This window comes from Carassius gibelio, chromosome A15 (assembly GCF_023724105.1).
Source record: "Carassius gibelio isolate Cgi1373 ecotype wild population from Czech Republic chromosome A15, carGib1.2-hapl.c, whole genome shotgun sequence".
Lineage (NCBI taxonomy): Eukaryota > Metazoa > Chordata > Actinopteri > Cypriniformes > Cyprinidae > Carassius > Carassius gibelio.
This window is the reverse complement of record NC_068385.1, coordinates 6996630-7019581: the sequence shown is the minus strand read 5'-3', so window position 1 is coordinate 7019581 and position 22952 is coordinate 6996630. Positions and strand designations below refer to the sequence as shown.

At 37.5% G+C, this 22952-nt stretch overlaps 1 protein-coding gene across 1 annotated transcript; it reads left to right on the top strand.

Moving 5' to 3' along the window:
- Window positions 1-5905: 5905 nt before the first annotated feature.
- On the top strand, window positions 5906-16508 carry LOC128029047 (solute carrier family 25 member 36-A). Its single transcript, XM_052616517.1, has 7 exons — window positions 5906-6287; window positions 8630-8794; window positions 10766-10843; window positions 12546-12646; window positions 13760-13826; window positions 13935-14224; window positions 15376-16508. The coding sequence occupies exons 1-7, from the start codon at window positions 6247-6249 to the stop codon at window positions 15567-15569; spliced, it is 936 nt and encodes a 311-aa protein (XP_052472477.1). The 5' UTR covers window positions 5906-6246; the 3' UTR covers window positions 15570-16508.
- Window positions 16509-22952: the final 6444 nt, after the last annotated feature.

Sequence of the window (22952 nt, the reverse complement as noted above, 5' to 3'; positions counted from 1 at the left end):
AGATGTCCTCCTCCTCAATCAAATAAAGCTCTTCTGTAGGCCTAGGTGTTTGTTGTGCCTCCATGCACTTGAAAACAATTAATGATGCCTCATGCATTCATGACCTTTAGACTGGACTATTGTAATGCACTTCTAGGTGGTTGTCCTGCTTGCTAAAAGTAAGTTATTAATGTCGAAATTTAGGATTAATTATTGTAACTGAAAATCATATTTAGGTCAAAATTGTCAGTTGTTTGGGAACTAAATCTGCTGTAAAAAGTGATCTGTTTAAGCCCACTGAAATGCTCCAGTGCAAACGATACAGACACATCAATCAGCGTCTCTGTGTTTTAGGTTAAAAAATAAAATAAAATAACCTTAAACTAACACAGATTAAATAAAATAACTCATGCATGTCCAAATTCCCCGCTACCGTAATATTAACAGTTTTATTAAAATGCTACCATGACGTCTGTTTTTACATTGTGTATCAACGTTATACGTATATTGTTTGGATTAACTAGACGAGTAACGTTAGACAGACATGAATGTTTATTCATAACCGAATAAATAACTGAAGTTCTTCCTAACTTCAGGCCTTATTATCATGTCATATATAACTGTGTTCTGTTAAACCACAAACTTTAAAACACTTTAAAACAAAAGTCCATATCAACAAAAATATATCTTGACTCCATATACATGTAGTGGTTATTTTGGAAAAAAATCCCAGGTATTTTGAGCAGTAGGATTATATAAAAAAAAAAAAAGTGCTAATATAAAACTAAATTAGCCTATATAAAATTGCAAACATCTATATATCAGTACTTTTTTTACTTAAGTACATAACAAATTGAGTACTTTTGTACTTTCACTTGAGTAAAATTGAAAAAGGAGTACTTTTACTTTTACTGGAGTAATATTTTATTATACGTATCTGTACTTTTACTCAAGTTTATTTATTTAATTTTAACTTTTTATTCATCAAAGAATCCTGAAAAAAGTATCACAGATTCCAAAATAATATTTGGTAGCACAACTATTAATAGTTCTAATAATAAATCATCATATTTTCATGATTTCTAAAGATCATGTGACACTGAAGACTGGAGGAATGATGCTGAAAATACAGCTGCACATCACAGAAATAGATTATATTTTAAAGGATATTAAAATAGAAACCATTATTTTATATATTTTATTTTGATAATTTAGAATTATTACTGAAATGCAACCTTTTTTGTTTCAAACAGTTCATTGAACAATAATAAATTAAGTACCTGAAGCTGACAATGAAGTAAATGTATAATAATTAGCAAAGAGGATTAATTTAGCGCTGTAAACGCGCGTGTGAGGGGCGGAGACGCGCCGCGAAGCGTCAGACGCGCGTGAGGACCAAACACAGCAGAATGGTAGGAAACTTCACTCCTCTTATTATTTCTCTTTTACTATAGCGATTTATTTTTAGATACATGATCTCAGTCTTTCATAGATTTTTAGAGTTATTATAGAGTTATTAGAGAAATGGAGTTATTTTTTACATTCTTTGGTCGAAGTTTTCAGATCGGCAATTCGGAGCCTGTTCTCGACTCTGTTTATTCAGATCGGGACTTCGGAGCCTGTTCGCGACTCGGTTGATTCAGATCGGCACTTCGGAGCCTGTTCTTGACTCTGTTGATTCAGATCGGCACTTCGGAGCCTGTTCGCGACTCGGTTGATTCAGATCGGGACTTCGGAGCCTGTTCGCGACTCGGTTGCTTCAGATCTGCACGCATGTTCGCGACTCGGTTGATTCAGATCGGGACTTCGGAGCCTGTTCGCGACTCGGTTGATTCAGATCTGCACGCATGTTCGCGACTCGGTTGATTCAGATCGGGACTTCGGAGCATGTTCGCGACTCGGCTGATTCAGATCGGGACTTCGGAGCATGTTCGCGACTCGGCTGATTCAGATCGGGACTTCGGAGCATGTTCGCGACTCGGTTGATTCAGATCGGGACTTCGGAGCCTGTTCGCGACTCGGTTGATTCAGATCGGCACTTCGGAGCCTGTTCGCGACTCGGTTGATTCAGATCGCCACTTCGGAGCCTGTTCGCGACTCGGTTGATTCAGATCGGGACATCGGAGCATGTTTGAGATTTTTTTTAAATCAGATCTGGACATCGAAGCAGGAAGTGTTTGTCAAACAGTTAATTGGTGATAAATGAATATTTGGACTTGAGGCTTTTTTTTAACCTATCGATTAAGCATGTACATGGACCCACACACAAAGGTGGACAGACTCTAGACTTAATCATCAGTAGAGCTCTAAACTTTTCATCCATTGTTATTAATTAATTAATTATATTAAGACGTTATTCATAACCATACTGAAAATAAGTAAATATTGTTAGCTGATGCTAACTGTCTAGCTAACAAGCTTGCTGGTGCTAACTTGAGGTAATTTTTATAAATAATGTCCAAATATTTTTATTCAACCACCTGTATATATATATATATATATATATATATATATATATATATATATATATATATATATATATATATATATATATATATTACATCTGGGGAGAAAAGAACGGATGTGATGTTCAGAACATGGTTACTACAGTAATTATCAAAGAGGGGAAGAGATGCACCCCGTTTGGCCAGGGATGTTTTTACACCCCAGACAAGGTTTGAGAAGGAAAAAATCATTATGAAAATATAATTATATTTTCCTTAAAATCTTCAGGCCTTATTATCATGTCATATATAACTGTGATGTTCTGTAAAACAACAAACTTTAAAAATACTTTGTTCTTACTGGTGAAAATCAGATGGTCATCTCTGTTTTCTCTCAGGTACATCACAGTGTAAGCTTCACAGTGAACATTACTCTCGTCAGCGTAGTCCATATCAACAACAAAAATACATCTTGACTCCATATAGTGGTTATTTTGGAAAAAATCCCAGGTATTTTGAGCAGTAGGATTATAATAAAAAAAAGTGCTAATATAAAATTAAATTAGCCTCTATAAAATTGCAAACATCTATCTTTCGGTACTTTTTTACTTAAGTACATAACAAATTGAGTACAAAACGCTGGACTGATAGTTCCTATAGCAAAGTCCACTAAAGGAGGTATAGCTTTTTCACGTTTGGCTCCCAAACTCTGGAATAGCCTTCCTGATAATGTTCGGGTTCAGACACACTCTCTGTGTTTAAATCTAGATTAAAAACGCATCTCTTTTGCCAAGCATTCGAATAATGCTTAAATTGTGACTGCAGTTGAATCTTTTCAAATGTGCATTCTTATTTTTTAGCTTGGGTTAAACTAATTAATTTTACTTTGTTGGAAAAGCAGCAACACTAATTGTGTCTCTATTTGTTTCTCTGTTTCTGCTGGGATTTACATCCAGTGGTAAATAGGATTTAAACAAGCTCCAGTCTGGATCCAGAACACCTGAGAAGAGATGATGCTGACCCTCAGAGGACCCCAGATGATGCTAACCCTGAAACTACATACAGAACTAACAAATATTGCTACAAGTGTGACTGCATCATATAATAATTGCTGTGTTCATCGGTTGGTTGACTACGTCTTGTATTAAGATTTTCTGAAAATTTCTGCCATATGCACATAAACTGACAGTCATTACTTTTAAGCCACTACTAAATATTGTAGAAACGTAATCTTCTGTAAAATTGCTTTGCAATGATTTATATCGTAAAAAGCACTATACAAATAAACTTGAATTGAATTTAAATAAAGATCCGCTAGAGGTTTCTGTGGTTTTTCTTCTGGACACAGATTTAACATCGGACATGAAGTGCCAGAGTACACGTCCCTTGAATTTGGCTGGGAGTGTGACCACATGACTACAAACAGTGTTTATCATTGTTGCAGCAAAACCTATATTCACTCCTTGTGAAGTATATTAATAATAATAGCATGCCCATTTATTTTGCAAGTATGCACATTTAAATGGTTAGTTGCAATGTGTTATTTGCATTTAACGTTGTTTTTTTACTGTCTGCAACCCACTTTATGCTGTGTGTGTGTGCGTGTGTACACTCTGTGCTTGTTTGTATGCACAGATTCTGCATTATTTGAACTGATTTCCAGTTCAAGTGTCTGAGACCAGGTTGCCCTTTACACTAGATCACTCTTTGGCAAAGCATTTGTATGTTTTTTTTTGTTTAGTTTTTTTTTGCTGCAAGTTTGTTCTTGTTAAACTCATTTAAGGGGTTAAAGTGGAAATGTTAAGCAGCTCTGACATGACAATGGGACAAATATTTACTTCAAGTCAGTTCAGATCAAACTGTAAAGTGTTTAGGTTTGCAGGGAATAGTGGAGCAGAAGGGAATGAGGAACTGCAATAGGGAGAGGTATGGTTTATTTGGATAAACCAGTTTAAAGAACTACAGTAATAATTAACCGTTCTTCCGTAAACAAAAAATTAAATAGACAAAAGATGAGTGGTTTCCACCCTCTCACACTTGCATATTCTACTGCCTTTACAGGTCTGCAAGTTCATGCATGTTTGCCGCACTGACTCATGTGACTTATATATAAAGTTGCACATAAAGCCAAGACCTGAATAAACAGAAGATTGAATCACTTTAAATATAGATCTACCTGTTTACATAGAACACACACAGTTCAAAGAGCCTCTGTCTTCTATTCGCCCAGTTACTGATAGATGTGATAGAGATATGCTGTGTCTTCATCTCTCTTGAACACACAGAAGCAGAAACAGTAGCTGCAAATGTCTCTATTAACTACAGCTGATAATTTTGGTTAAATGTTTGAAGTTTGTTAATTGCATTTTGCAAATCTGATAATTGTTAGATTATATACGTTTGTAATAATTTGGTTAGAAACAGCAGGTTTTACAAGTTTTGTCTGATTGCTCAGGTTGAAGACGTGTGCAAAGACTTTACTGATCATGTTAATAAACCAGTGATATATAATGCCGTAAATCCCAATAATTCTGCTTTATATGCCTTTATATTATTTTTATAATATAATTAAAGAAATTCCTCAGTAAAAAAAGAGAGTTGTTATTCATGGTAATTTTTCAGTAAGCTGCTCAGGTAAAGAGTTTGTTTTGGAAAACATAATGTCAATAAAAGAGTGTGTTTTGTGCACAACGTTTTTGTTTGCTGTCAAAGTACAAGCTTAAGTTTTTGTGTTTTGAACAGCATTTTTTTTCTCCTCCCATCCACAGATCCCAAAAAAAAAAAAAAAAAGAAAAGAAAAAGTAATGGTATTAATATCACAATTACAAACAAAAAAAAAAAACAAAAAACAAAAAAAAAAAAATCAACTCAGAATAACCCCTGCCCAATAAGTCCTCTTTATTTAGAATAATAATAAAAAAACAATATGATAAAATAAATATCTCTAACTGTATCTATAAAAAGAAACCTGACAGATGCTACATCATCCAAGAAAATAATAGAAAATAAAAAAATCATTATTTTAAAAATAATTATTTAAAGAAAAAAGAACAATTAACACTGTCTGGGACTAAAGAGTGCAGAGGTTAGTTATAAAACGTTGGGAATAAAAAGTTTTATAAGTTTTGCAAGAAATTGTTCAATTTTCATGTTTAATTCAATGTGTTTCTTTGTAGACATTTGATACATTTATTAGCCATTTCTGGGGGATAATTATTTCAGTGTACGGTTTCAGTTTACTAGGCACAGAATAAAAATAGTTTAGTTATTTCTGGCAAAGTTTGTAATATTTAATTTTAGTTTTGTCACACATGTAACCCACACCACTGTTATGTAGGCTATATATGCAAGTATGTGAAAGAGCAGAGATCACGTGAAAGGCGTTTGATGGGGGCGGGCTCTGGTGACGTCAACTGAAAGTCGACCAATGGACGCTTTTGTTTTGCGCTCTGATTGGTCTATAGCTAGAGTCAACAGTGAGCGCGTTCGCGTCGCGGAATGTGAGTGAACACGAAGGTGAACTGCGTGCGAGGCAAACGTGCACGTTCTGTACACCCTGATCTGACCTGACAGTTGGATTTTGACCCAGATCAGTGATATGTAGTCACTTCTCCACCATAGACTCACTTTCAGACTAATTATTGAAGAATTGACGGCCGTGGATCGATCAGCGGGGGTTTATTGGAGGCGAAGCCGCGCCGAAATGTTTTGAGGTTTCATAAAGTGGCTGATAGTGACTGCGACGCACACCCGTATGAGCGACACCCGTACACGGACTCTGACACTTGCTCAGCCCGGTGTATCCCGGAGAGAATGAGCCGAGATGAGCCAGAGAGACACACTGGTGCATCTGTTTGCTGGAGGGTGAGACAGCTTCACTCTTCAAGATTACACGAACAACATAACTAGAGTCTAGAATTACTACTAACAATATTACTAATAATAGATCATTTGATTTATTATAAATTATTTTCTACACTGTTTTAAAATATTTTATATATATGCACACACACATTTTAATGATTTTTAAAGAAGCCTCTTCTGCTACTTATGTGAAATATTATTTCAATTTAAAATAATGTCTTTCTATTTGAATATACTTTAAAATAGAATTTATTGCTGTGATCAAAGCTGACTTTTCATGATCATTACTTTAGATTTCAATGTCACAAAATACTTAAGAAATCATTCTTAAATGCTGCTTCACGTTTCTGTTGAACTTAAACTTTGTGTGTTTTTTTAAGGATTCTTTGATGAATAAAACATTTAAAAGAACAGCATTTAATCAAAATAGAAATCTTTTGTAACAACATAGACTACCGTTCAAAGTCTGGGATCAGTAATTTTTCATTTTAATTTTTAAAAAGAAATCAATGCTTTTATTCAGCAAGGATGTTAAATGAATAAAAAGTGATAAACTCTTAAATTGTTAGAAAAGATTTGTATTTTGAATAAATGCTGTTCTTTTCATGTTTACCAAGCAGCACAACTGTTTCCAACATAAGCATATTAGAATGGTTTCTAAAGGATCATGTGACACTGAAGAAGCTCTTTTAAACACATAAAAATCTTACTGATCCCAATGATATCTATATACTTAAATGAAAAAAAAAAAAACTGTACCCCATGCTGTTGCCATTACCAACCATTTTAGAGAACAATTGAGTTTTTGTTTGGTTATGACGGACATGAGAAGCGTCAGGGTGACAGATTGAGGGTTTTAAGATCAATTCAGTTTAAAAAATTTTTTTAAGAGGAATGGCTTTAATAAATGCTCTAACAATTAATTTTAATTCAGAGACAATATATTCCTATTTATTTATAAGATCGACATTAATTCGGTGCTATTTAACTTGCAGGGTTTACCAAGTCAAAAATGATCCTCCTAACACTGAAAAGATCATTACCATAACACACAATATACCAAAATCTACTCCATGCTCGTTTAAAGCTGTAATGATGAGATCATTTTTCAATGCACTTGATGAGTAGTTCAACATATGTTTGATAGCAGTAAAGCTTGCATTAATATGTTTGCATTCCCACTGTGTATATACTGTACACAGGTCAGATTGCTCCACATATCCAATAAGTTTGCGTTTCCCGGGAAGAGTAAATCTGATGCAACAGAGGAACTGACAGCTGTTATAGAGTCATTTAGGGCTGATACTGTCTTCGCTAAATGAATAACTGATTTATAGACATTCAGCTTGATTCTGAAATCAACAAACGAACCTAAATATAAACAACGCATTATGGTTTGCAGTATGACGTTGCATAATTTAGCACTGCCAGTGCCATCCCAAGAGGCCTTGAATTCAGCCACACTGATGTTTATATTACAGTCTACATAGAGAGAGAGAAACCTCAGGATATTTGTGTTCTTATTCTTTAAAAATAAAATAGAAGGTTTAAATCTTTAGTAATACTTGAACAGCGAGAAGGTGTTTTTAGAAGTGACAGTCACTGATCTCACTAGTGTGCTTTCCTGAAGTGGCGAGGGACTCCTCATTTTGGCATTGATATTCAGTGATTGTAGCCTGTGCTCTAAATATCTGTCCTCTGATAAACCAGAGCAGTTTAAAATAGAACTATTGACTGGCACTGTCTCTCTACACGATACTGTCAGAAAACTGGCGTTTTATCCCAACTCTATGTCCCATATACTCTTGTTATTCGTAACTGCACAGTATTGCATACCATATTTATCTTAGTGTTTTCATATATGAAAATAAAAATCAAAAGTAGCATGGTATTGCTATATGATACTGTTTTATCTTGGTCTAATAAGCTGTTCCTCAACCACATTTCTGTAACTTTAGACATGTATCACATATATCACACCTCACATTTCAGATGGCGTTTTTTCCATTGGGAATCACTGATATCAGGTTGTTTTTGGCAGGTGAGGGCTGGTTTTGGTTACTGTGTTTGCTGACCTACATATCGCTGCACGAGTGCAAGTGTTGGAGCCGATTAATGGCAACTGGCCTTTCACATTAGAGTTGAAATTCTATCACCCTCATTTCCTCTATATCCGTGTTGTGACGTTCGACTGAAGTCTTGTTCATTTCAGATAAGAAGTCATGGGATGAATGTCCTACATTGGCAGAATTTGACCATATTTTCAACATCATTTCTTTTAATTGATTCTTATGTGCAGAGTTGCACTGTCTCTGAAATGGCGTTTTCTCTGTTTCTCTCAGATGTGGAGGCACGGTGGGTGCGATCCTGACCTGTCCGTTAGAGGTGGTGAAGACGAGGCTTCAGTCTTCCTCAATAACGCTCCGCTTCTCTGAGCTGCATCTGAGCACAGTTAATGGAGCCAGCGTGGCACGTGTGGCTCCTCCGGGGCCCCTGCATTGCCTCAGGTACGTTTAAACAAGTTAGACCTCTTTGAGTTTTGTGCAGTGCATGCATACACATTGCTGTCTTTTGTCTGTAAGTACACTAACAAAAAAGTACCATGCTATTTCCATGTTTTTTGGAAATTAACCGTGATAAAATCATGATATTCTTTGAATACAATACTGTGATACAATACTGAGGTGCATAAATATATTATTCAAATAATATATTTATATAATAATCATATTTTATACATCAATTCTATATTATATATATATATATATATATATATATTTATTTGTAGATGTATACTAGATATGAAGACAATAATATTTACTCGTTTTAACATGTTGGTTTTAGTTCTGGATTCATGCATCACCACGTTACATCTGCGTTTTGCAAACATTTGATCTATGGTTTGTCGGCCTAAAACCAATCGTCCATCTTCCCTGCCAGAGGAAACGCCCCTTTTTTGTTGACTCTTTCCAAAAATGTGGTCATATTTCTTCAGTACACCACCAAATGTGACTAAACAAGGTCAGAAGACGAGACAAAATAAGAAACGTTGGTTTGCAATCTGAGTCTGTTTTGATACTAGTTGGTTCCACATATACAATATATAAATGTATACATTACCAAAGCAGATGTTCAGTGTTTATACAGTGCACACTGCATAAAGTCTATAACGCACTCTCTTTGCCTCTTTCTTTCTGTTTTCTTTATAAAGAGACTGTTCATAGTGGTTTTCACTCCCCCTTACCCAACCAATCACTGCCCTCACACTAAACACCGCGTCCTGGCTCTCGGTTGATGTGTGTGTGTGTGTGTGTGTGTGTGTGTGTGTGTGAATCACTGGCTCTCAAGACAGGCCCCTTGTCCTCATGGTTTAACTCGGGTTATATCACAGAAAGATACCAAAATAGTAAACACAAAGACATTTATATCGACTTTGGTCTCATTTACTAATTTTATACGGTAAATAAAGGACTCTTACATCATACACAACACTCTTGGATTGTTACATAACCTGTCCATGTTGGCATCTGTCTATTTTGGTTTTCTGACACCTGAAATTGCATCTTAGTACTGTAGACTTTGATTGGACACATGTACTTTGACGTCAATAACAAAAGGTATGGGAAGTATTTTTGCTTCCTTTTTAAAAGTTGATTAGTTCAATACCAATTATGGCAAATTACACCCAATTTCACAGGTAGTTGCTTTTTATTATTTCCATCTAGCATTGTTTTCTTGCCTGATGTCCATGAACTTATATGTACCATTTTTCTTTTCACAACCTGCCGGTTGCAAACCACTGGGGATAAAGAATAAATGCAGTATTAAGATTGTAAATATTGAAGTTCAAGATGGAATATAAATAACTCTTGAACGACCTGAACAAGGTCATCATTCATTTGATTTCATCTTTATTTAGCTTTTCTTTATGACTTTCTTTTATGCTATATGTGTGGGATGTCAAGCTCTCATGCACACAAGGGAAATGTTTTAGGTGCGTCTTTGAGGAATTTCTTTGTTTGAACGTGTTCTTCTTCAGAGGTGTGTCCGTCTTATTGACTGATCGAAGGATTCAAAAATATTTGAGTGACTCTCAGAAAGAAATGTTTTGGTTATATCTCACTCCAAAACAAATCAGCTCATTTATATAGGAAATATGGTGCCAACGAGTTTACATAGAAAAAAATAATAATAATACATATTCGTTTTCAAAATTTAAATTGAGGCCTGCTTATAGAGCTGATAAGTTTTATTTTCATGACAATTAAGCCCCAATTTTTTGCTTTACATTGATTTTGGAGTGAAATATAGGATATATATTACCTCTGCCCCCAAATATTTTTCAGGAACCCCTTTAAATGTTTTACCAACTCTAGACTGTTTATCTAATGTTCACAAAGTCATTCAGAACAAAAGTGTCACTTTGGTACGTTTGTCTTGCAGTTCCGTTGATATGTTTCTCTCTCTGTCTTTCTCAGATTAATTCTTGAGAAGGAAGGCCCTCGTTCTTTATTTCGGGGCCTGGGGCCCAATCTGATTGGAGTGGCTCCTTCGCGGTGAGTGTTTGTCCATTCATACAGTTAAAGAGGCAGATCGAAACACCTGTAAGAGCCTGTAGTCCTGAACTGTGTGTGCTGAAGTGGTGTGAATCTGACCCTGCTCAACCAGTAAAGCTGCAAATTTACAGAGCTTGGGAAAAACACACAGACACAAGTCTGATTTCAGCATTCAGTTTAGGGTTATTTTACAGGTGAGAAATCAGCCATGCAAGGTACAAATTTCAGAATATCTGAGCCACCAATTAAAAAGATAGTTTGCCCAAAAATGAATTCTCTTATTATTTAATGACTTGTTAAAATCCCGTATGACTTAGTCTCAAATTTAGGACTGAACAGATATTTTGAGAAATGACTCCAAACAATGAAACACTTCCTAAATATATTTTTTGTTTGTCAGTTTTGGGTGAACTGTTCCTTTAAGACTTGAAAAGTACATGTAGAGTTTTAGTTCTAAATGATACAATGCAATTTTCAACATAATTTACAATTGAGTTTATCATCAACATCACAAAGCTCAATTAACAACTGTTGATTAAATCAGGTGTTAAACCCTGCTGTTTTTGAGGTTTTCAGGAACAATGAAGCTCATATTCTGAAATCCCAAAGAGCCGTTTCTGCCTTCAGCTGAGGTGTAACAAACCTCAGACGGCTCCGATATAACAGCACAGCTTAAAGAGCAATTTAATAAATAAGTGGCCATGATAAATGGTGGTTTTATCATTTATTGTCTGTATAAACAGATGTTTTTCATGCATGCATTCAGGATAAAGCATTTGTCCAATGAGGCATGCATGATAAATCAGTGCCGGACCAGTTACTTTTAAGGGATGCTTATGTAAACGTGTGTGTTCTACAGGCAGTATGGTGAGATCAAACTTGAGATCAGTTGCGGAGTGTGTGGAGAGTGTTTTCCTGTTCAGTGTTCACCATCCAACAGTTAAGAGCTTCAGGATAGTACATGTGCAAACATTTGCAGTTACATGTGAGGATTTGTAAGGAACATGCTGTCCTTGTGAGCTGGCTATGTAGGCATCATAGTCACCTAATATGCATTTCAGAAGGTGGGGAGCGAAATTATGTTGTATTTGGCAGCTTTGCATTTATCCTTTGGAAAAATCTAGCTTAGCTTTGGCTTTTGTGTTTGGCTGATATGATGTTAATCAGATAATATCTAAATGTTATTAAAAAAAAAAAAATAAGGCTATGGAAACTAAATATAAATGTATGAATGATGTGAACAATTCTGTAAACAATTATTGCGCATTATAAGATTTGGCATAATTGCACTCCTGAAAAATCATTATCCTTTGTCAGTTGTGTTCAGAACTTGGTGGATAGTTTTTAGCTGGTCACCAACCAGCTTGTTTCAAAACCCACCTTAAACTAGTATGAGGTTAGTTTGTTGCAGATAATAAATGACTTGGACCAGCTAATGACCAAGTCCTGAAGGGAACATTTTAAACCAGCCTAATTGGTGATTTGCTCGTCTTAGCTGGTTTAGATGATATAATCAGATCAGTCAGATAATTGGTACACGGTTTAGTAAGTCTCCAAGCTTGGGCAAGGTGGTGCTCAGCTGCTTCATCTGGTCTCCCACACCAACCAAAGTGGCCAAAACCAGCCTGGCCAGTCTGTTGTAGTTCAGTAGGGTGTAATATCGTTGTGTGTTTGTTACTCATGTGTCCTGCTGTGTTTTCAGGGCCATCTACTTCGCCGCCTATTCCAGCTCAAAGGAGAGACTGAACTGTGTGTTTGAGCCAGACTCCACGCAGGTGCACATGACGTCTGCTGGGATTGCAGGTAAATTTGAGCATGCAATCCAACTACATCCTGTTTCCTCGGTTTTGATGGGCTCATAAAATATAAACCGTTTACTGCTTAATTGCACGTGATGATTTCTCCAGTGGATTGGAATAGCAGCTTTTTCCTTTTGTTCCATGCTGTATCTCTGAGTGACAGGCTAATAAATGTCACAGCCCAATAAAGACCTGGCACACGGCCAGAAGAGAATGGGTGTGTGTGTTTGTTGGACTCCTGTCACCTGGACTTTTGCCAAGGTGGATTAAGTTTAACGCTCGTACTATGCTAGAGTTTTCTTGCGCCTTTCATTGTTTATGAAGATGATAGACAGAAAGTCGTTTAGAAGAAAATCACATGAGGAGTGCAGTATTTGTTGAAAACTAGGGCTGTAACTCTGAGCTGCAATGTTTTCCTCCAAACAATGTGCAAATTCAGTGCTATAACATTTGAATAATAAAGAAAAATAAGCACAAAAATGTAAAATAAATATGGTTAATTTTCAACCTAAATGTATTGTCCAACAACAACTATTTTATCAAAATGAATTTGGATGGTTTTGCTAAAAATGCTTGTACTGCCTGCTGTTGTTTAATTGTGACATGCTTGCTATCAGGACGGCCATTTATGTAAAACCAAAATATTCAAAAGTGTTTAAAAGTTTGAGGTTGATAAGATTTATTGGTGTTTTAAAAGAAGTCTCTTATGTTTACTAAGACTGCATTTATTTGATCAAAAATACACTAAAACTGTGATATTGTGAAATTATTACAATTTAAAATATATTCTATTTGAAACCATGATACATTTTTTTTTTTTAGGATTCTTTGAATAAAAAGTTCAAAAGAACAGCATTTATTTGAAATGGAAATCTTTTGTAACAATGCAGATATCTTTAATGTCAATTGCATGCATCCATGTTCAACCAAAGTGTTAGTTTTTTAAATGATAAAATAAAAAAAAATAAACTTACCGACCTCAAACTTTTGAATAGTATAAAGTTAGTATTTAAAAAGTAGCTAATTCGGCAGAATATCTGTTAGTGTGTGAAAGTTTGTGCTCATTTCTGTGTTTAGTAAATTTGCATTTTAACCTTTTCTCTTCTTCTTCAATCAGGATTCACGGCTATAACTGCAACCAACCCAATTTGGTTAATTAAGACACGTCTACAATTGGACGCCAGGTAAATGCAAACAGATACGTGGCATTATACAAGTAGATTATAATTTTAACATGACTAGTGCTGCTTATTCATGATTCCAGAGTAAGTTTTGTATTTGACTCTGCACAGGAAACGCGGAGAGCGTCGCATGAATGCGTTTGAGTGTGTGCGGCGCGTGTATCAGACGGACGGTCTACGCGGGTTTTACCGCGGCATGTCTGCTTCTTACGCGGGCATCTCAGAGACTGTGATTCACTTTGTGATCTATGAAAGCATAAAACGCCGTCTTTTAGAGGCCAAAGCAGCTACGCACATGGATGGGGCCGAGGACACAGCCAAGGACGCGTCAGACTTCGTGGGCATGATGCTGGCAGCCGCCACTTCCAAGACCTGCGCCACCTGCATAGCCTATCCACACGGTGAGCATGTGCATCTTACCATCAGAGCACCTTATCATCGTGAAGTCAACATGAAACATCATTAACAACCTATTTTCATAATGTTACATACACGACTGTTCAAACGATTTCATTTATTCAGCAAGGATGCGTTAAATGCATCAAAAGTGAGTGTAAAGATGTGTCTCTGAGGGTCTTAAATAGTCTTAATTAACCCTTTCCACAATTTAAAGCCTTAAAAGTGTTTTAAATCAGAGCAGAAAGTCTTAAATTCATAAAGGCGTGACATTAAACGTTGAATGCATTGTATAAACAGAATTATAAATCTTCTTCCTCAGTGTTTTTGTTTTGCAATAGAAATACTTAAACATCATTAAATCAAGATACATTTACTTAAGATGCAAATTAGAGAAATTAAGTGTTGCAATTTAAGCAATTTTTATGCTTTGAATACGAACAAATATCTGTCAATGGGGAATGGAAAACTTGTTTTTCCTTTAAATAGTGTACTCACCCTCATGTTGTCCCAAACCCAAAACAACATGTGGGTGAATAATTGGTCACATAATTTAGATTTTTGGGTGAACTGTCCCTTTAAGTGGATTTTTCTGAGCGTTTTGTCAGGTATTTGTCATTGTTTTAATCATAAACTCAACTTCAGTTTGATCAATTTCACAGAAAACGAGTTATGCCTCTTAAATAACTATATCTTATTTTAAGAATCTTAAGACTTGTGAACTGGAAAATAAGACAAAAATACTGGGAAAGAATATAACTTTATTTTTTTATTTTTTTTTACTTTCAATATTTTGATCAGAAGATAAAGGCAAGGCCAGGCAAGTTTATTTATATAGCACATTTCGTACACAATGGTAATTCAAAGTGCTTTACATAAAACATTTCATAAAGTAAAAGTTGTGGCAATATTCTAGTGATGGGGAAAAGTTATTTTAGAATGCAATAACATTTTATTTTCAATAACATTTGTAATGAAATAAATGCAACCTTGGTGAGCATAAGAGATTTCTTAAAAAAAAAAAAAAAAAAAAAAATCTTACTGACCTTAAATGTTTGAATGGTATGTAAAAGGGGTTAGAAACAGTATAATTTTGAGTTCCAAGTGTACTATTTCTAATTCTGAGCATATGTGTGTTTTCTGTGTGCTTCTGCAGAGGTGATCCGCACAAGGCTAAGGGAAGAAGGCTCCAAGTATCGCTCGTTCTTCCAGAGTCTCAGTCTGGTGATTCGAGAGGAAAGCTATCGAGCTCTTTACCGAGGACTCACCACACATGTGGTCAGACAGATCCCCAATACTGCTGTCATGATGTGCACCTACGAGTTCGTCGTCTACCTGCTTGATGGCTAAACTTTGACCTCAAAGACAACAAGCTATGTGGTTTCATTCACCATTTGGGAGTGTCTTCGGAGAAGAAGGTGTTAGGAGAAAAAGGGAAATGACTAAAAAGGTTGTGTCTGGAAGTCAATGCTCTTGTTTCTTGGTTTTCCTTAACTTTCAGTCTTTTAATGTTCCTTCTAAAAAGCCTTGACAGTCAGTTCACCTTCAGCCTCCTCGGAGTTAGCTTTTCCATCTCAAACAGCACTTCACGTCAGATAGATGTTGTATGTGGATTCAGCAGGTTATTTCTGTCAGAGAAGCTGTTCTTATGTTGGCAGGTCTTTGAAGGGTTTGTCGGCATCACTGAGATGCTATGAAAGCGATCAAAGTTTCACTGGATTTTCTCGAGGTTTGGATTCGGACAGGATCCAATCTGAGACTGACTTCCTGTCTGGGAACAGCCAATCAGGTTGCACTTACAACCATGCAATGTAAAAGCAAAAACATCTTGCACAGATGCATATACCTGACACTGTGTGCGCATTTATGCAAAAACAGATGTCTAAGAGTGTGTTCAGTTCATTTATCACTGTACAGGTGATTGTGTGCTAGTCTCACAGTGTCATATTTGTCTGTTTATTCCTGTTATTGTGTGTTTGAAGCTCCTATTTGACCTTAACACATGAATGTAACTATCATTGCAGCCTAAATTGGTTGTTGGCACAAAAAAGCTTAAATAAACTTATGTACTCAACAGCAGAATTGCTAATGAAATAAGGAATAATCATTTAAAATTGTAAAAACGAAAAAGAAAAGCAGTTATTACGCAAGAAAGCCATTGCACTGTTACACAAAAAAATGTTTATTTTTATTAATTTTTGGTTGGGCATGTTCTTGACCCCATCCAAAAAAACACATTGAACACACACACACACACACAAATAAAAAATAAATAAATAATAAAGAGCATTTGTGGCTGCTGTGCTGAAAGCCATAGAAAAGAGTCTTGCTGCAAAAGAAAATGCATTTTTTGTTGTTTTGCAGTAAAAATACCAAGACACACTTTAAATAAGGTCAGTTTGCTTGAGAAGAAAAACTGCTTTAGATATTAAGACGTTTTTAGACAGTATATCTCGAATATACAATTTTAATTACAATGTATTAATACTTCATTATAACTTAAAAAGTATAAATCTGTTTTGTTAGATTTATACTTGACTCATTGGCAAATTTCTTTTTGTTTTGTTCTTAAGTAAAATTTGCATTGTATATTTACTGAGAATGTCTTTATATCTATCTGTATTTATATTTTTGTTTCTCAATTTCAAGTAAATTGATCTTATGAAGTGTTTTCGGGGGGGGGGGGGTTATTTTCAGGAAAACGACAGAAATCATTTTCATTGCATTTCAGACAGAAAAACATTCAGTCATTCAAATATAAAATATTGTCAAAATTCATGTTTTTCTTTATGATGCAGTTTTTTTTATCTTGTTCTCACACTCTTTTATGCCATCATGGTATGTCACAGTGTTTTGTTTTGTTTCTTTCAGTGTTTGGTTTTGTTTGTTTACAGTAGGTTTGGTGTAACCTGCTCTGTTGTCACTGTTCATTATGACATTAATATTCAGCAGATGATCATATGTGAAAATAAATGCATCCAAAAAAAAACCAAAGAAGGACGTGCATAATTTGGGTTGGATGGAGATTCCCGATGGTTTTAGAGGATAATTAGTCCTTGTCGCCCCGTCTTTTCAAAGAATAGTACATTGGCAAATGCGAAAAAAGTATAAAAGAATAAATCCTAAAGGATAAATCCTGCTTCACATCGGCAGTGTCGGACCAAAAAAGCTGCATTTTAAATATCAGTAACGTTGATAACTTTAATTATTTTAAGCGGCTCATGTTGTTATGAAAACATTCATATATTAGAATTATTAGAAAAGATCACGTAACATTTAAACAGCCTTCTGACGGTACTGCCTTCATTTACGTGCTTGTTTTCATCACTTTTGCTTTAATTATTGTGCACTGACTCGTTCGATGAGTGGAACACACCAAACAAACTAGCCCGACCTTCAGCTTGGTGTGTCCCGATCTTAACTCAAAAACTATGTCTTATAAAGTCAGAATTGTGAGATATAAACTCAGACTTGTTTTTATCTTGCAATTGTGTCTTTATATCAAGAAATTCTAACTTAAGGCCTATATCTCGCAATAGTGACTATATATCTCACAATTATGACTTTATAACTCACAAATTGCAAGTTTATATCACAATTGTGAGATAAAAAGTAACAACAACCTTTTTATTTTATTTTTATTCTGTGGCGGAAACGTGCTTCCATATTAAAGCTGATGATACACAGAACAACTTTCTGAGCAATGTTGCTGAGCGACTTTGGGCATGTTGCTGTTAACGACAAACTAGTTGAGACAGGGCCCATGACCAATCTAAAGGTATACATTTGTAACCCATTCTCAAGTGCCCAACATTGCTCAAACATTTGCCCCATGTATCATCAACCTATGGGCTAAGGGCTATGAGTAACAAAAGGCTATTTGTATTGCGACTTTAGCTACATGCTGACGAGAAAAAATATGAGCTATAAAGTCAAAAATGTTATTTTCTTGTAAAACACATTCCAAAAGCTAATTTTTATTTACAACTTCGAAAGACAGTTCTTTTAATGAATGCTATTTTCATGTAGTTGTCTTTTTCTCCCTGAGCTGATAAAGTTTAATTAATTATTACAAATTTAGGGATTATAGTAGACAAAGTGTCTGACTTGATATTTTGGCAAGGTGCGTATTTCTACTTTTGTTATTTAATGATTTTGTGTTAACATCCTCAGGACAAGTTATATAAACATGGCATGTCAAAAGCTGATCCCGGAGAGAGAGAGAGAGGTTAGCAACATCTCAGTGAAGCTGTGAAATCTTTTAAAGCAAGTAAATGGGTGAGAATAAAACAATAAAAGCAATGCTTCATATAATAACAGAATCCTACAGACAACCTTTAGTAAGATTTGTATGCATGGAAAAAAAATAGATTTAAATAGTTCTTGTGTGCACACACAAAATCACCTTTTTGTTATATTTATTTTCAGAAACATCACTTTAAAACTAATCCACTACAAAAAGGCAACTTTTCTTATTTTGCAAGATTCATTTATGAAACGTCATAAAACGGCTCATTCTAACACAGCCCCACATTTTTATGTCACTATGTGGAAATATTTGCATAATGCCGTCCAAATGTCCACACAAAGAAAGAAGGCTGGTTTCAGTAACAGTTAGTGTTAAAGCAGTCATGTCAGTGAGATGCTGTGTGTATCTAGGCGAAAGCAAAATCACTTTATTTGGCCTTCTGAAAGGAGATGCATTTAGGAATCTTTAAGATTACTCACAACAGAACAAGTGCATTTTATGGACAACCATTTCATGAACCTATTCAGGGAACCATGGTTACATACGTAACCAAGATGTTCCCTTTCATAGGTCACTTCGATGCTGCGGTGACGTCACCGGCTATGGGAACGCTATATCATAACGCCTGACGTACCTGATAGCTGGGATCCAAGGAAGCATCTGCTCAAGCGGAGAGAACCCGGGAGCCAGGGGCCATCCTCACATCCAGAATGTAAGACTTGATAAAAGTGTTCGGTGAGGACCAACCTGCCGCAGCACAGATTTCATCCATAGAAGATCCACTGAGAAAAGCTCGAGAAGAAGCCACTGCTCTCGTGGAATGAGCTTTAACTCCTAAGGGCGAAGCGAGTCCGCGCGCCTCATAGGCTAAAGATATTGCCTCCACCAGCCAATGGGACATTCGCTGTTTTGTAACCGCATGGCCTTTATTCTTATGTCCAAAACAGACCAACAGCTGGTCAGACTCACGCCATGGGCCTGTATGATCCACATAAGTCTTTAAAGCTCTCACAGGGCAAAGACTTAGATCTCCTGACCCCATCTCAGCAGGGGATAAAGCCTCCAGGACCACTTGCTGAAAGCGAAAGCTATTAGATGCGACCTTAGGGACATAATTAGGCCTCGGTCGCAACAACACCTTCACAGAGCCCAGATTCGAGAAATACTGGAGCGCCAGAAAAACCGCCAGTAATTCCAACCTGTTTATGTGCCAACTGCATTGTGCCTCTGTCCACACTCCGTGGGCTGGGCACCCTTGACAAACAGCTCCCCAACCGGTCAAAGACGCATCCGTCATGACAGTCTCTCGGAAAGCACAAAAACCCAGCCGAGAAATTCGGTTGACATCCATAGTTTTAACGACATCACACACCTCCGTGTCACCGAAATCGTCCGATGCGGAAGACAACAGGGTGAAATATTTAGTCTTTTCGTCCACCACTGAAAAGGGCGCATGTGAAGTAATCCCAGACAAATTACGGGGAATGCCGCTGCCATTAGACCTAAAAGGTAATGGTGTATCCGTGACAAATTGTGCGTAACACCCATTGAGAAATGACGGGCAAGCGTTCCCATGCGGCCCGAAACAATATTAGCGGTCTCAAAATTTCCGCTTCCCGCAACGCTTTCATACACGTTAAAATGTGGCACGAAAAGCTTGTGGCATTGCACAGGGGAAGTGTATGCGTAAGAGCTGTTCCGTCTCATTGTGTATAATACTGAAACGTGTCCACGGCAGGAATTAGGCCAACGGATTGAACATCGGGCTCTGCCGCTAGCGAAAAAGTGGCGGCTGTGCGAGCCGTCATAAACGGGTCGTCTGTGCAGGACCCTTGAATCGCTCCTTGAATTCTGAAAGCTGGATTGGATTGCGCAGAGTGTCTGAGGGAACGTTTGGCATTCAGCTCGATCCAATGCTGCTCGAGGCGCTGTTTGCGGAGAGACAGTCAGTGTTTGAGCATGGGGACTGCAATGAGAGTGTTGGATGCGCGAAAGCAGTCCAACAGCGCTCTCTAGTGGAGGGCACAGTCCCTGGCAAGCAGCAAGAACATCAGGAGCTGCTATTTGGTGCCCTAGAACGAGAGGCATTAGCCGTCGAACCCAGGTTTAACCTCTTGCGCTGACGTTGGTGAGCCGGTGGAAAAACCTTAGGACCCCTATCCTTGCGAGGGGGCGCCATAGGTGAAGGCTCATCCCAAGAGGCTACTCGCTGGCGGCCAGCGGCCAGCGGCCATGTAGGATTTCCCAACTAGGCTGGACGTGACTCGACACGCCTTAGAGGGAAGAAGGGGGCGAGACTTCCATGCCGCGGCCAAATTAGGCGCGATGTGTTCGGCGAGAGTCTCTTCCACCGGAGGCACCGCTGCATAGCCATGGTTCACCATATCTGAAATGGTGGCAAATTCCGCAGTCGCAGCGTTAGTAATTTGTGCCGAGAATGGCTGTTTCCAGGACCTCGAAACCTCTTGTTGGAGGTCCGGGATAAAAGGTAAAGGCCTTCGGGGCTGTGCAGGTGTCCGACTGGTTAGAAAACGGTCGTCCAGCTTAGAGGAAGGTTGGGCCTCGGCCTTCTCAACCTCCCAATCCAGCCCCAATTTACCCACCACGCGAGAAACCACGTCCAACAGCTCGCTGTAGGAGGGGGAAACAAGCCTCTCCTGTCCGCTAGGAGGGAGAGGGCTAGTGTCGGCCGCAAAGTTCTCAGACCCCGAGGCCACGGTGGATAAAACGTCATCATCATAGTGTCCACAACTGAAGGAAATGGCACTACATGCCTCCGGTGTGGGCTGTAAATCCTCATTAGAGAAGAAGACAGGCTCAATAAAACTTTTATTCTGTACCAGGGTAGGGGAGAGTGGGCGATGTGGAGAATATTCCAGCACTGCCCTGTCCTCGAAATCCATGTTGCACGTGTCACCCCAAGCTATCGCCTCGTGCGGTGCCTCGGCCGTCGCAGAAGTGACATGGCTGGGGTTAGACACGGGGGGCGACATCAGAAAATACTTCCACCCTCGATCGCAGTACTCTGAGCCGCAGGCCATCACAATGGGGACAGGAAGAAAGGCCGATGAGCGCCGCCTGTGCGTGATGTAAACCCAGACATACTACGCACCTGTCATGAGAGTCTCCCTTCGTGATGTACCTGGTACACGACTCCTTGTATTTTCGAAAAACTCATCGCGTCCGTGAAGAGGAGTTAACACTGCTCGCAGAAACCGCTGGAGAACGCGTGATGAATCCTAGGGCACAGATGATTCGCTTCCCTGAAGGAATGAAATATGAGCGAAATGGCGCACGGCACCCAGGTATATGATGCGTGCGCATGCGTAAGGGTGGTGCCAAGCGCTATTTTGCCAATAGGATTGGCGAGATGGTATAGGGCTTCAGACATTCCTCACACCAAGGGGTTTTCCCATAGCCGGTGACGTCACCGCAGCATCGAAGTGACCTATGAAAGGGAACATCATGCTATATTATCACCACATCTTTTTTAGCATTTTCTCCATAGTAACCTAACTTATACATTTGAAAAGTGACATGGGCAGCATTGTTTTCATTGTTAAGTGCTTTTGCTTTAAAATATGAATTGTTGGATTATTGCATTTCTGAACAGATTACATTTAGGCTTTTTTTTTTCTTATCGCTCTTGTAGTTATTTTCTCTCTCTCTTTCCTTTGGGGCACGGTGTACACGCCCATGTTGTTTACGCACAGAAAACCAGGAAGTATATGAATTAGAAATATAAGAAGACAAATGATATCAGTGTTGTGTGTCCGTTGAAGTAGGTAAGGACTTGATCCAATGGTACAGCTTTGTCATGTTGTCTGCTTTTAAAAAGAAATCACGTTTCTATTCCTGTACCTTTTTTGCATATTTCTGTGGTGATCACGACTATTCTGGACTAAATACAAGTTACGTTTTATTGACAGCAAATGTCTGCTGTTGATTAGCATAGAACAGAATTTATTTATAAGTATTTATAAGTTTAAAAAGGTGATTAAGATTGTTACCATTATTTGTGGAAAGTTTTAACACAAATAAATGTTTGGTTAGGTACCTGGACTTAAAAATGTTAAAATCTTTATAGTGTGTCTATACATTCACTTTCTCAACTTCTACACTCCTGTCCACTGCATGGAAATAAATCAACTGAATGTAGTAAAATGAAATAAAACTATAGCAAGTGTAAAAGATAAAGTATCTTTTTAGGTAGAGTATACATATAGATTGACCATCCATTTTCCTGTTGCTGTTTACTGGAATTCTGACACCAGATATATGATAAATAACATGTTTTCTTGACAAAACCCAGGGTTAAGTGCAGTGTGAAAAGCCCTTTGGTCTTCACTTTCCCTCTAGTGACGTGCACACATCTGAAAACCAGGAAGCATGTGGATTCAGGAGAAACGAAACCTATCTCTCTACTAAACAAGCCTCTGCTTTAGGATCTACACTTATCTTAAAAAAAAAAAATAGTTTTACCT

Bases quoted from the DNA above. Each gene is read 5' to 3' on its own strand.
- LOC128029047 (XM_052616517.1), top strand. From the start codon at position 6,247: ATGAGCCAGAGAGACACACTGGTGCATCTGTTTGCTGGAGG. The intron at 10,844-12,545 runs GTGAGTGTTTGT...CTGTGTTTTCAG, and splicing joins ATTGGAGTGGCTCCTTCGCG to GGCCATCTACTTCGCCGCCT. The intron at 12,647-13,759 runs GTAAATTTGAGC...TTCTTCAATCAG, and splicing joins GACGTCTGCTGGGATTGCAG to GATTCACGGCTATAACTGCA.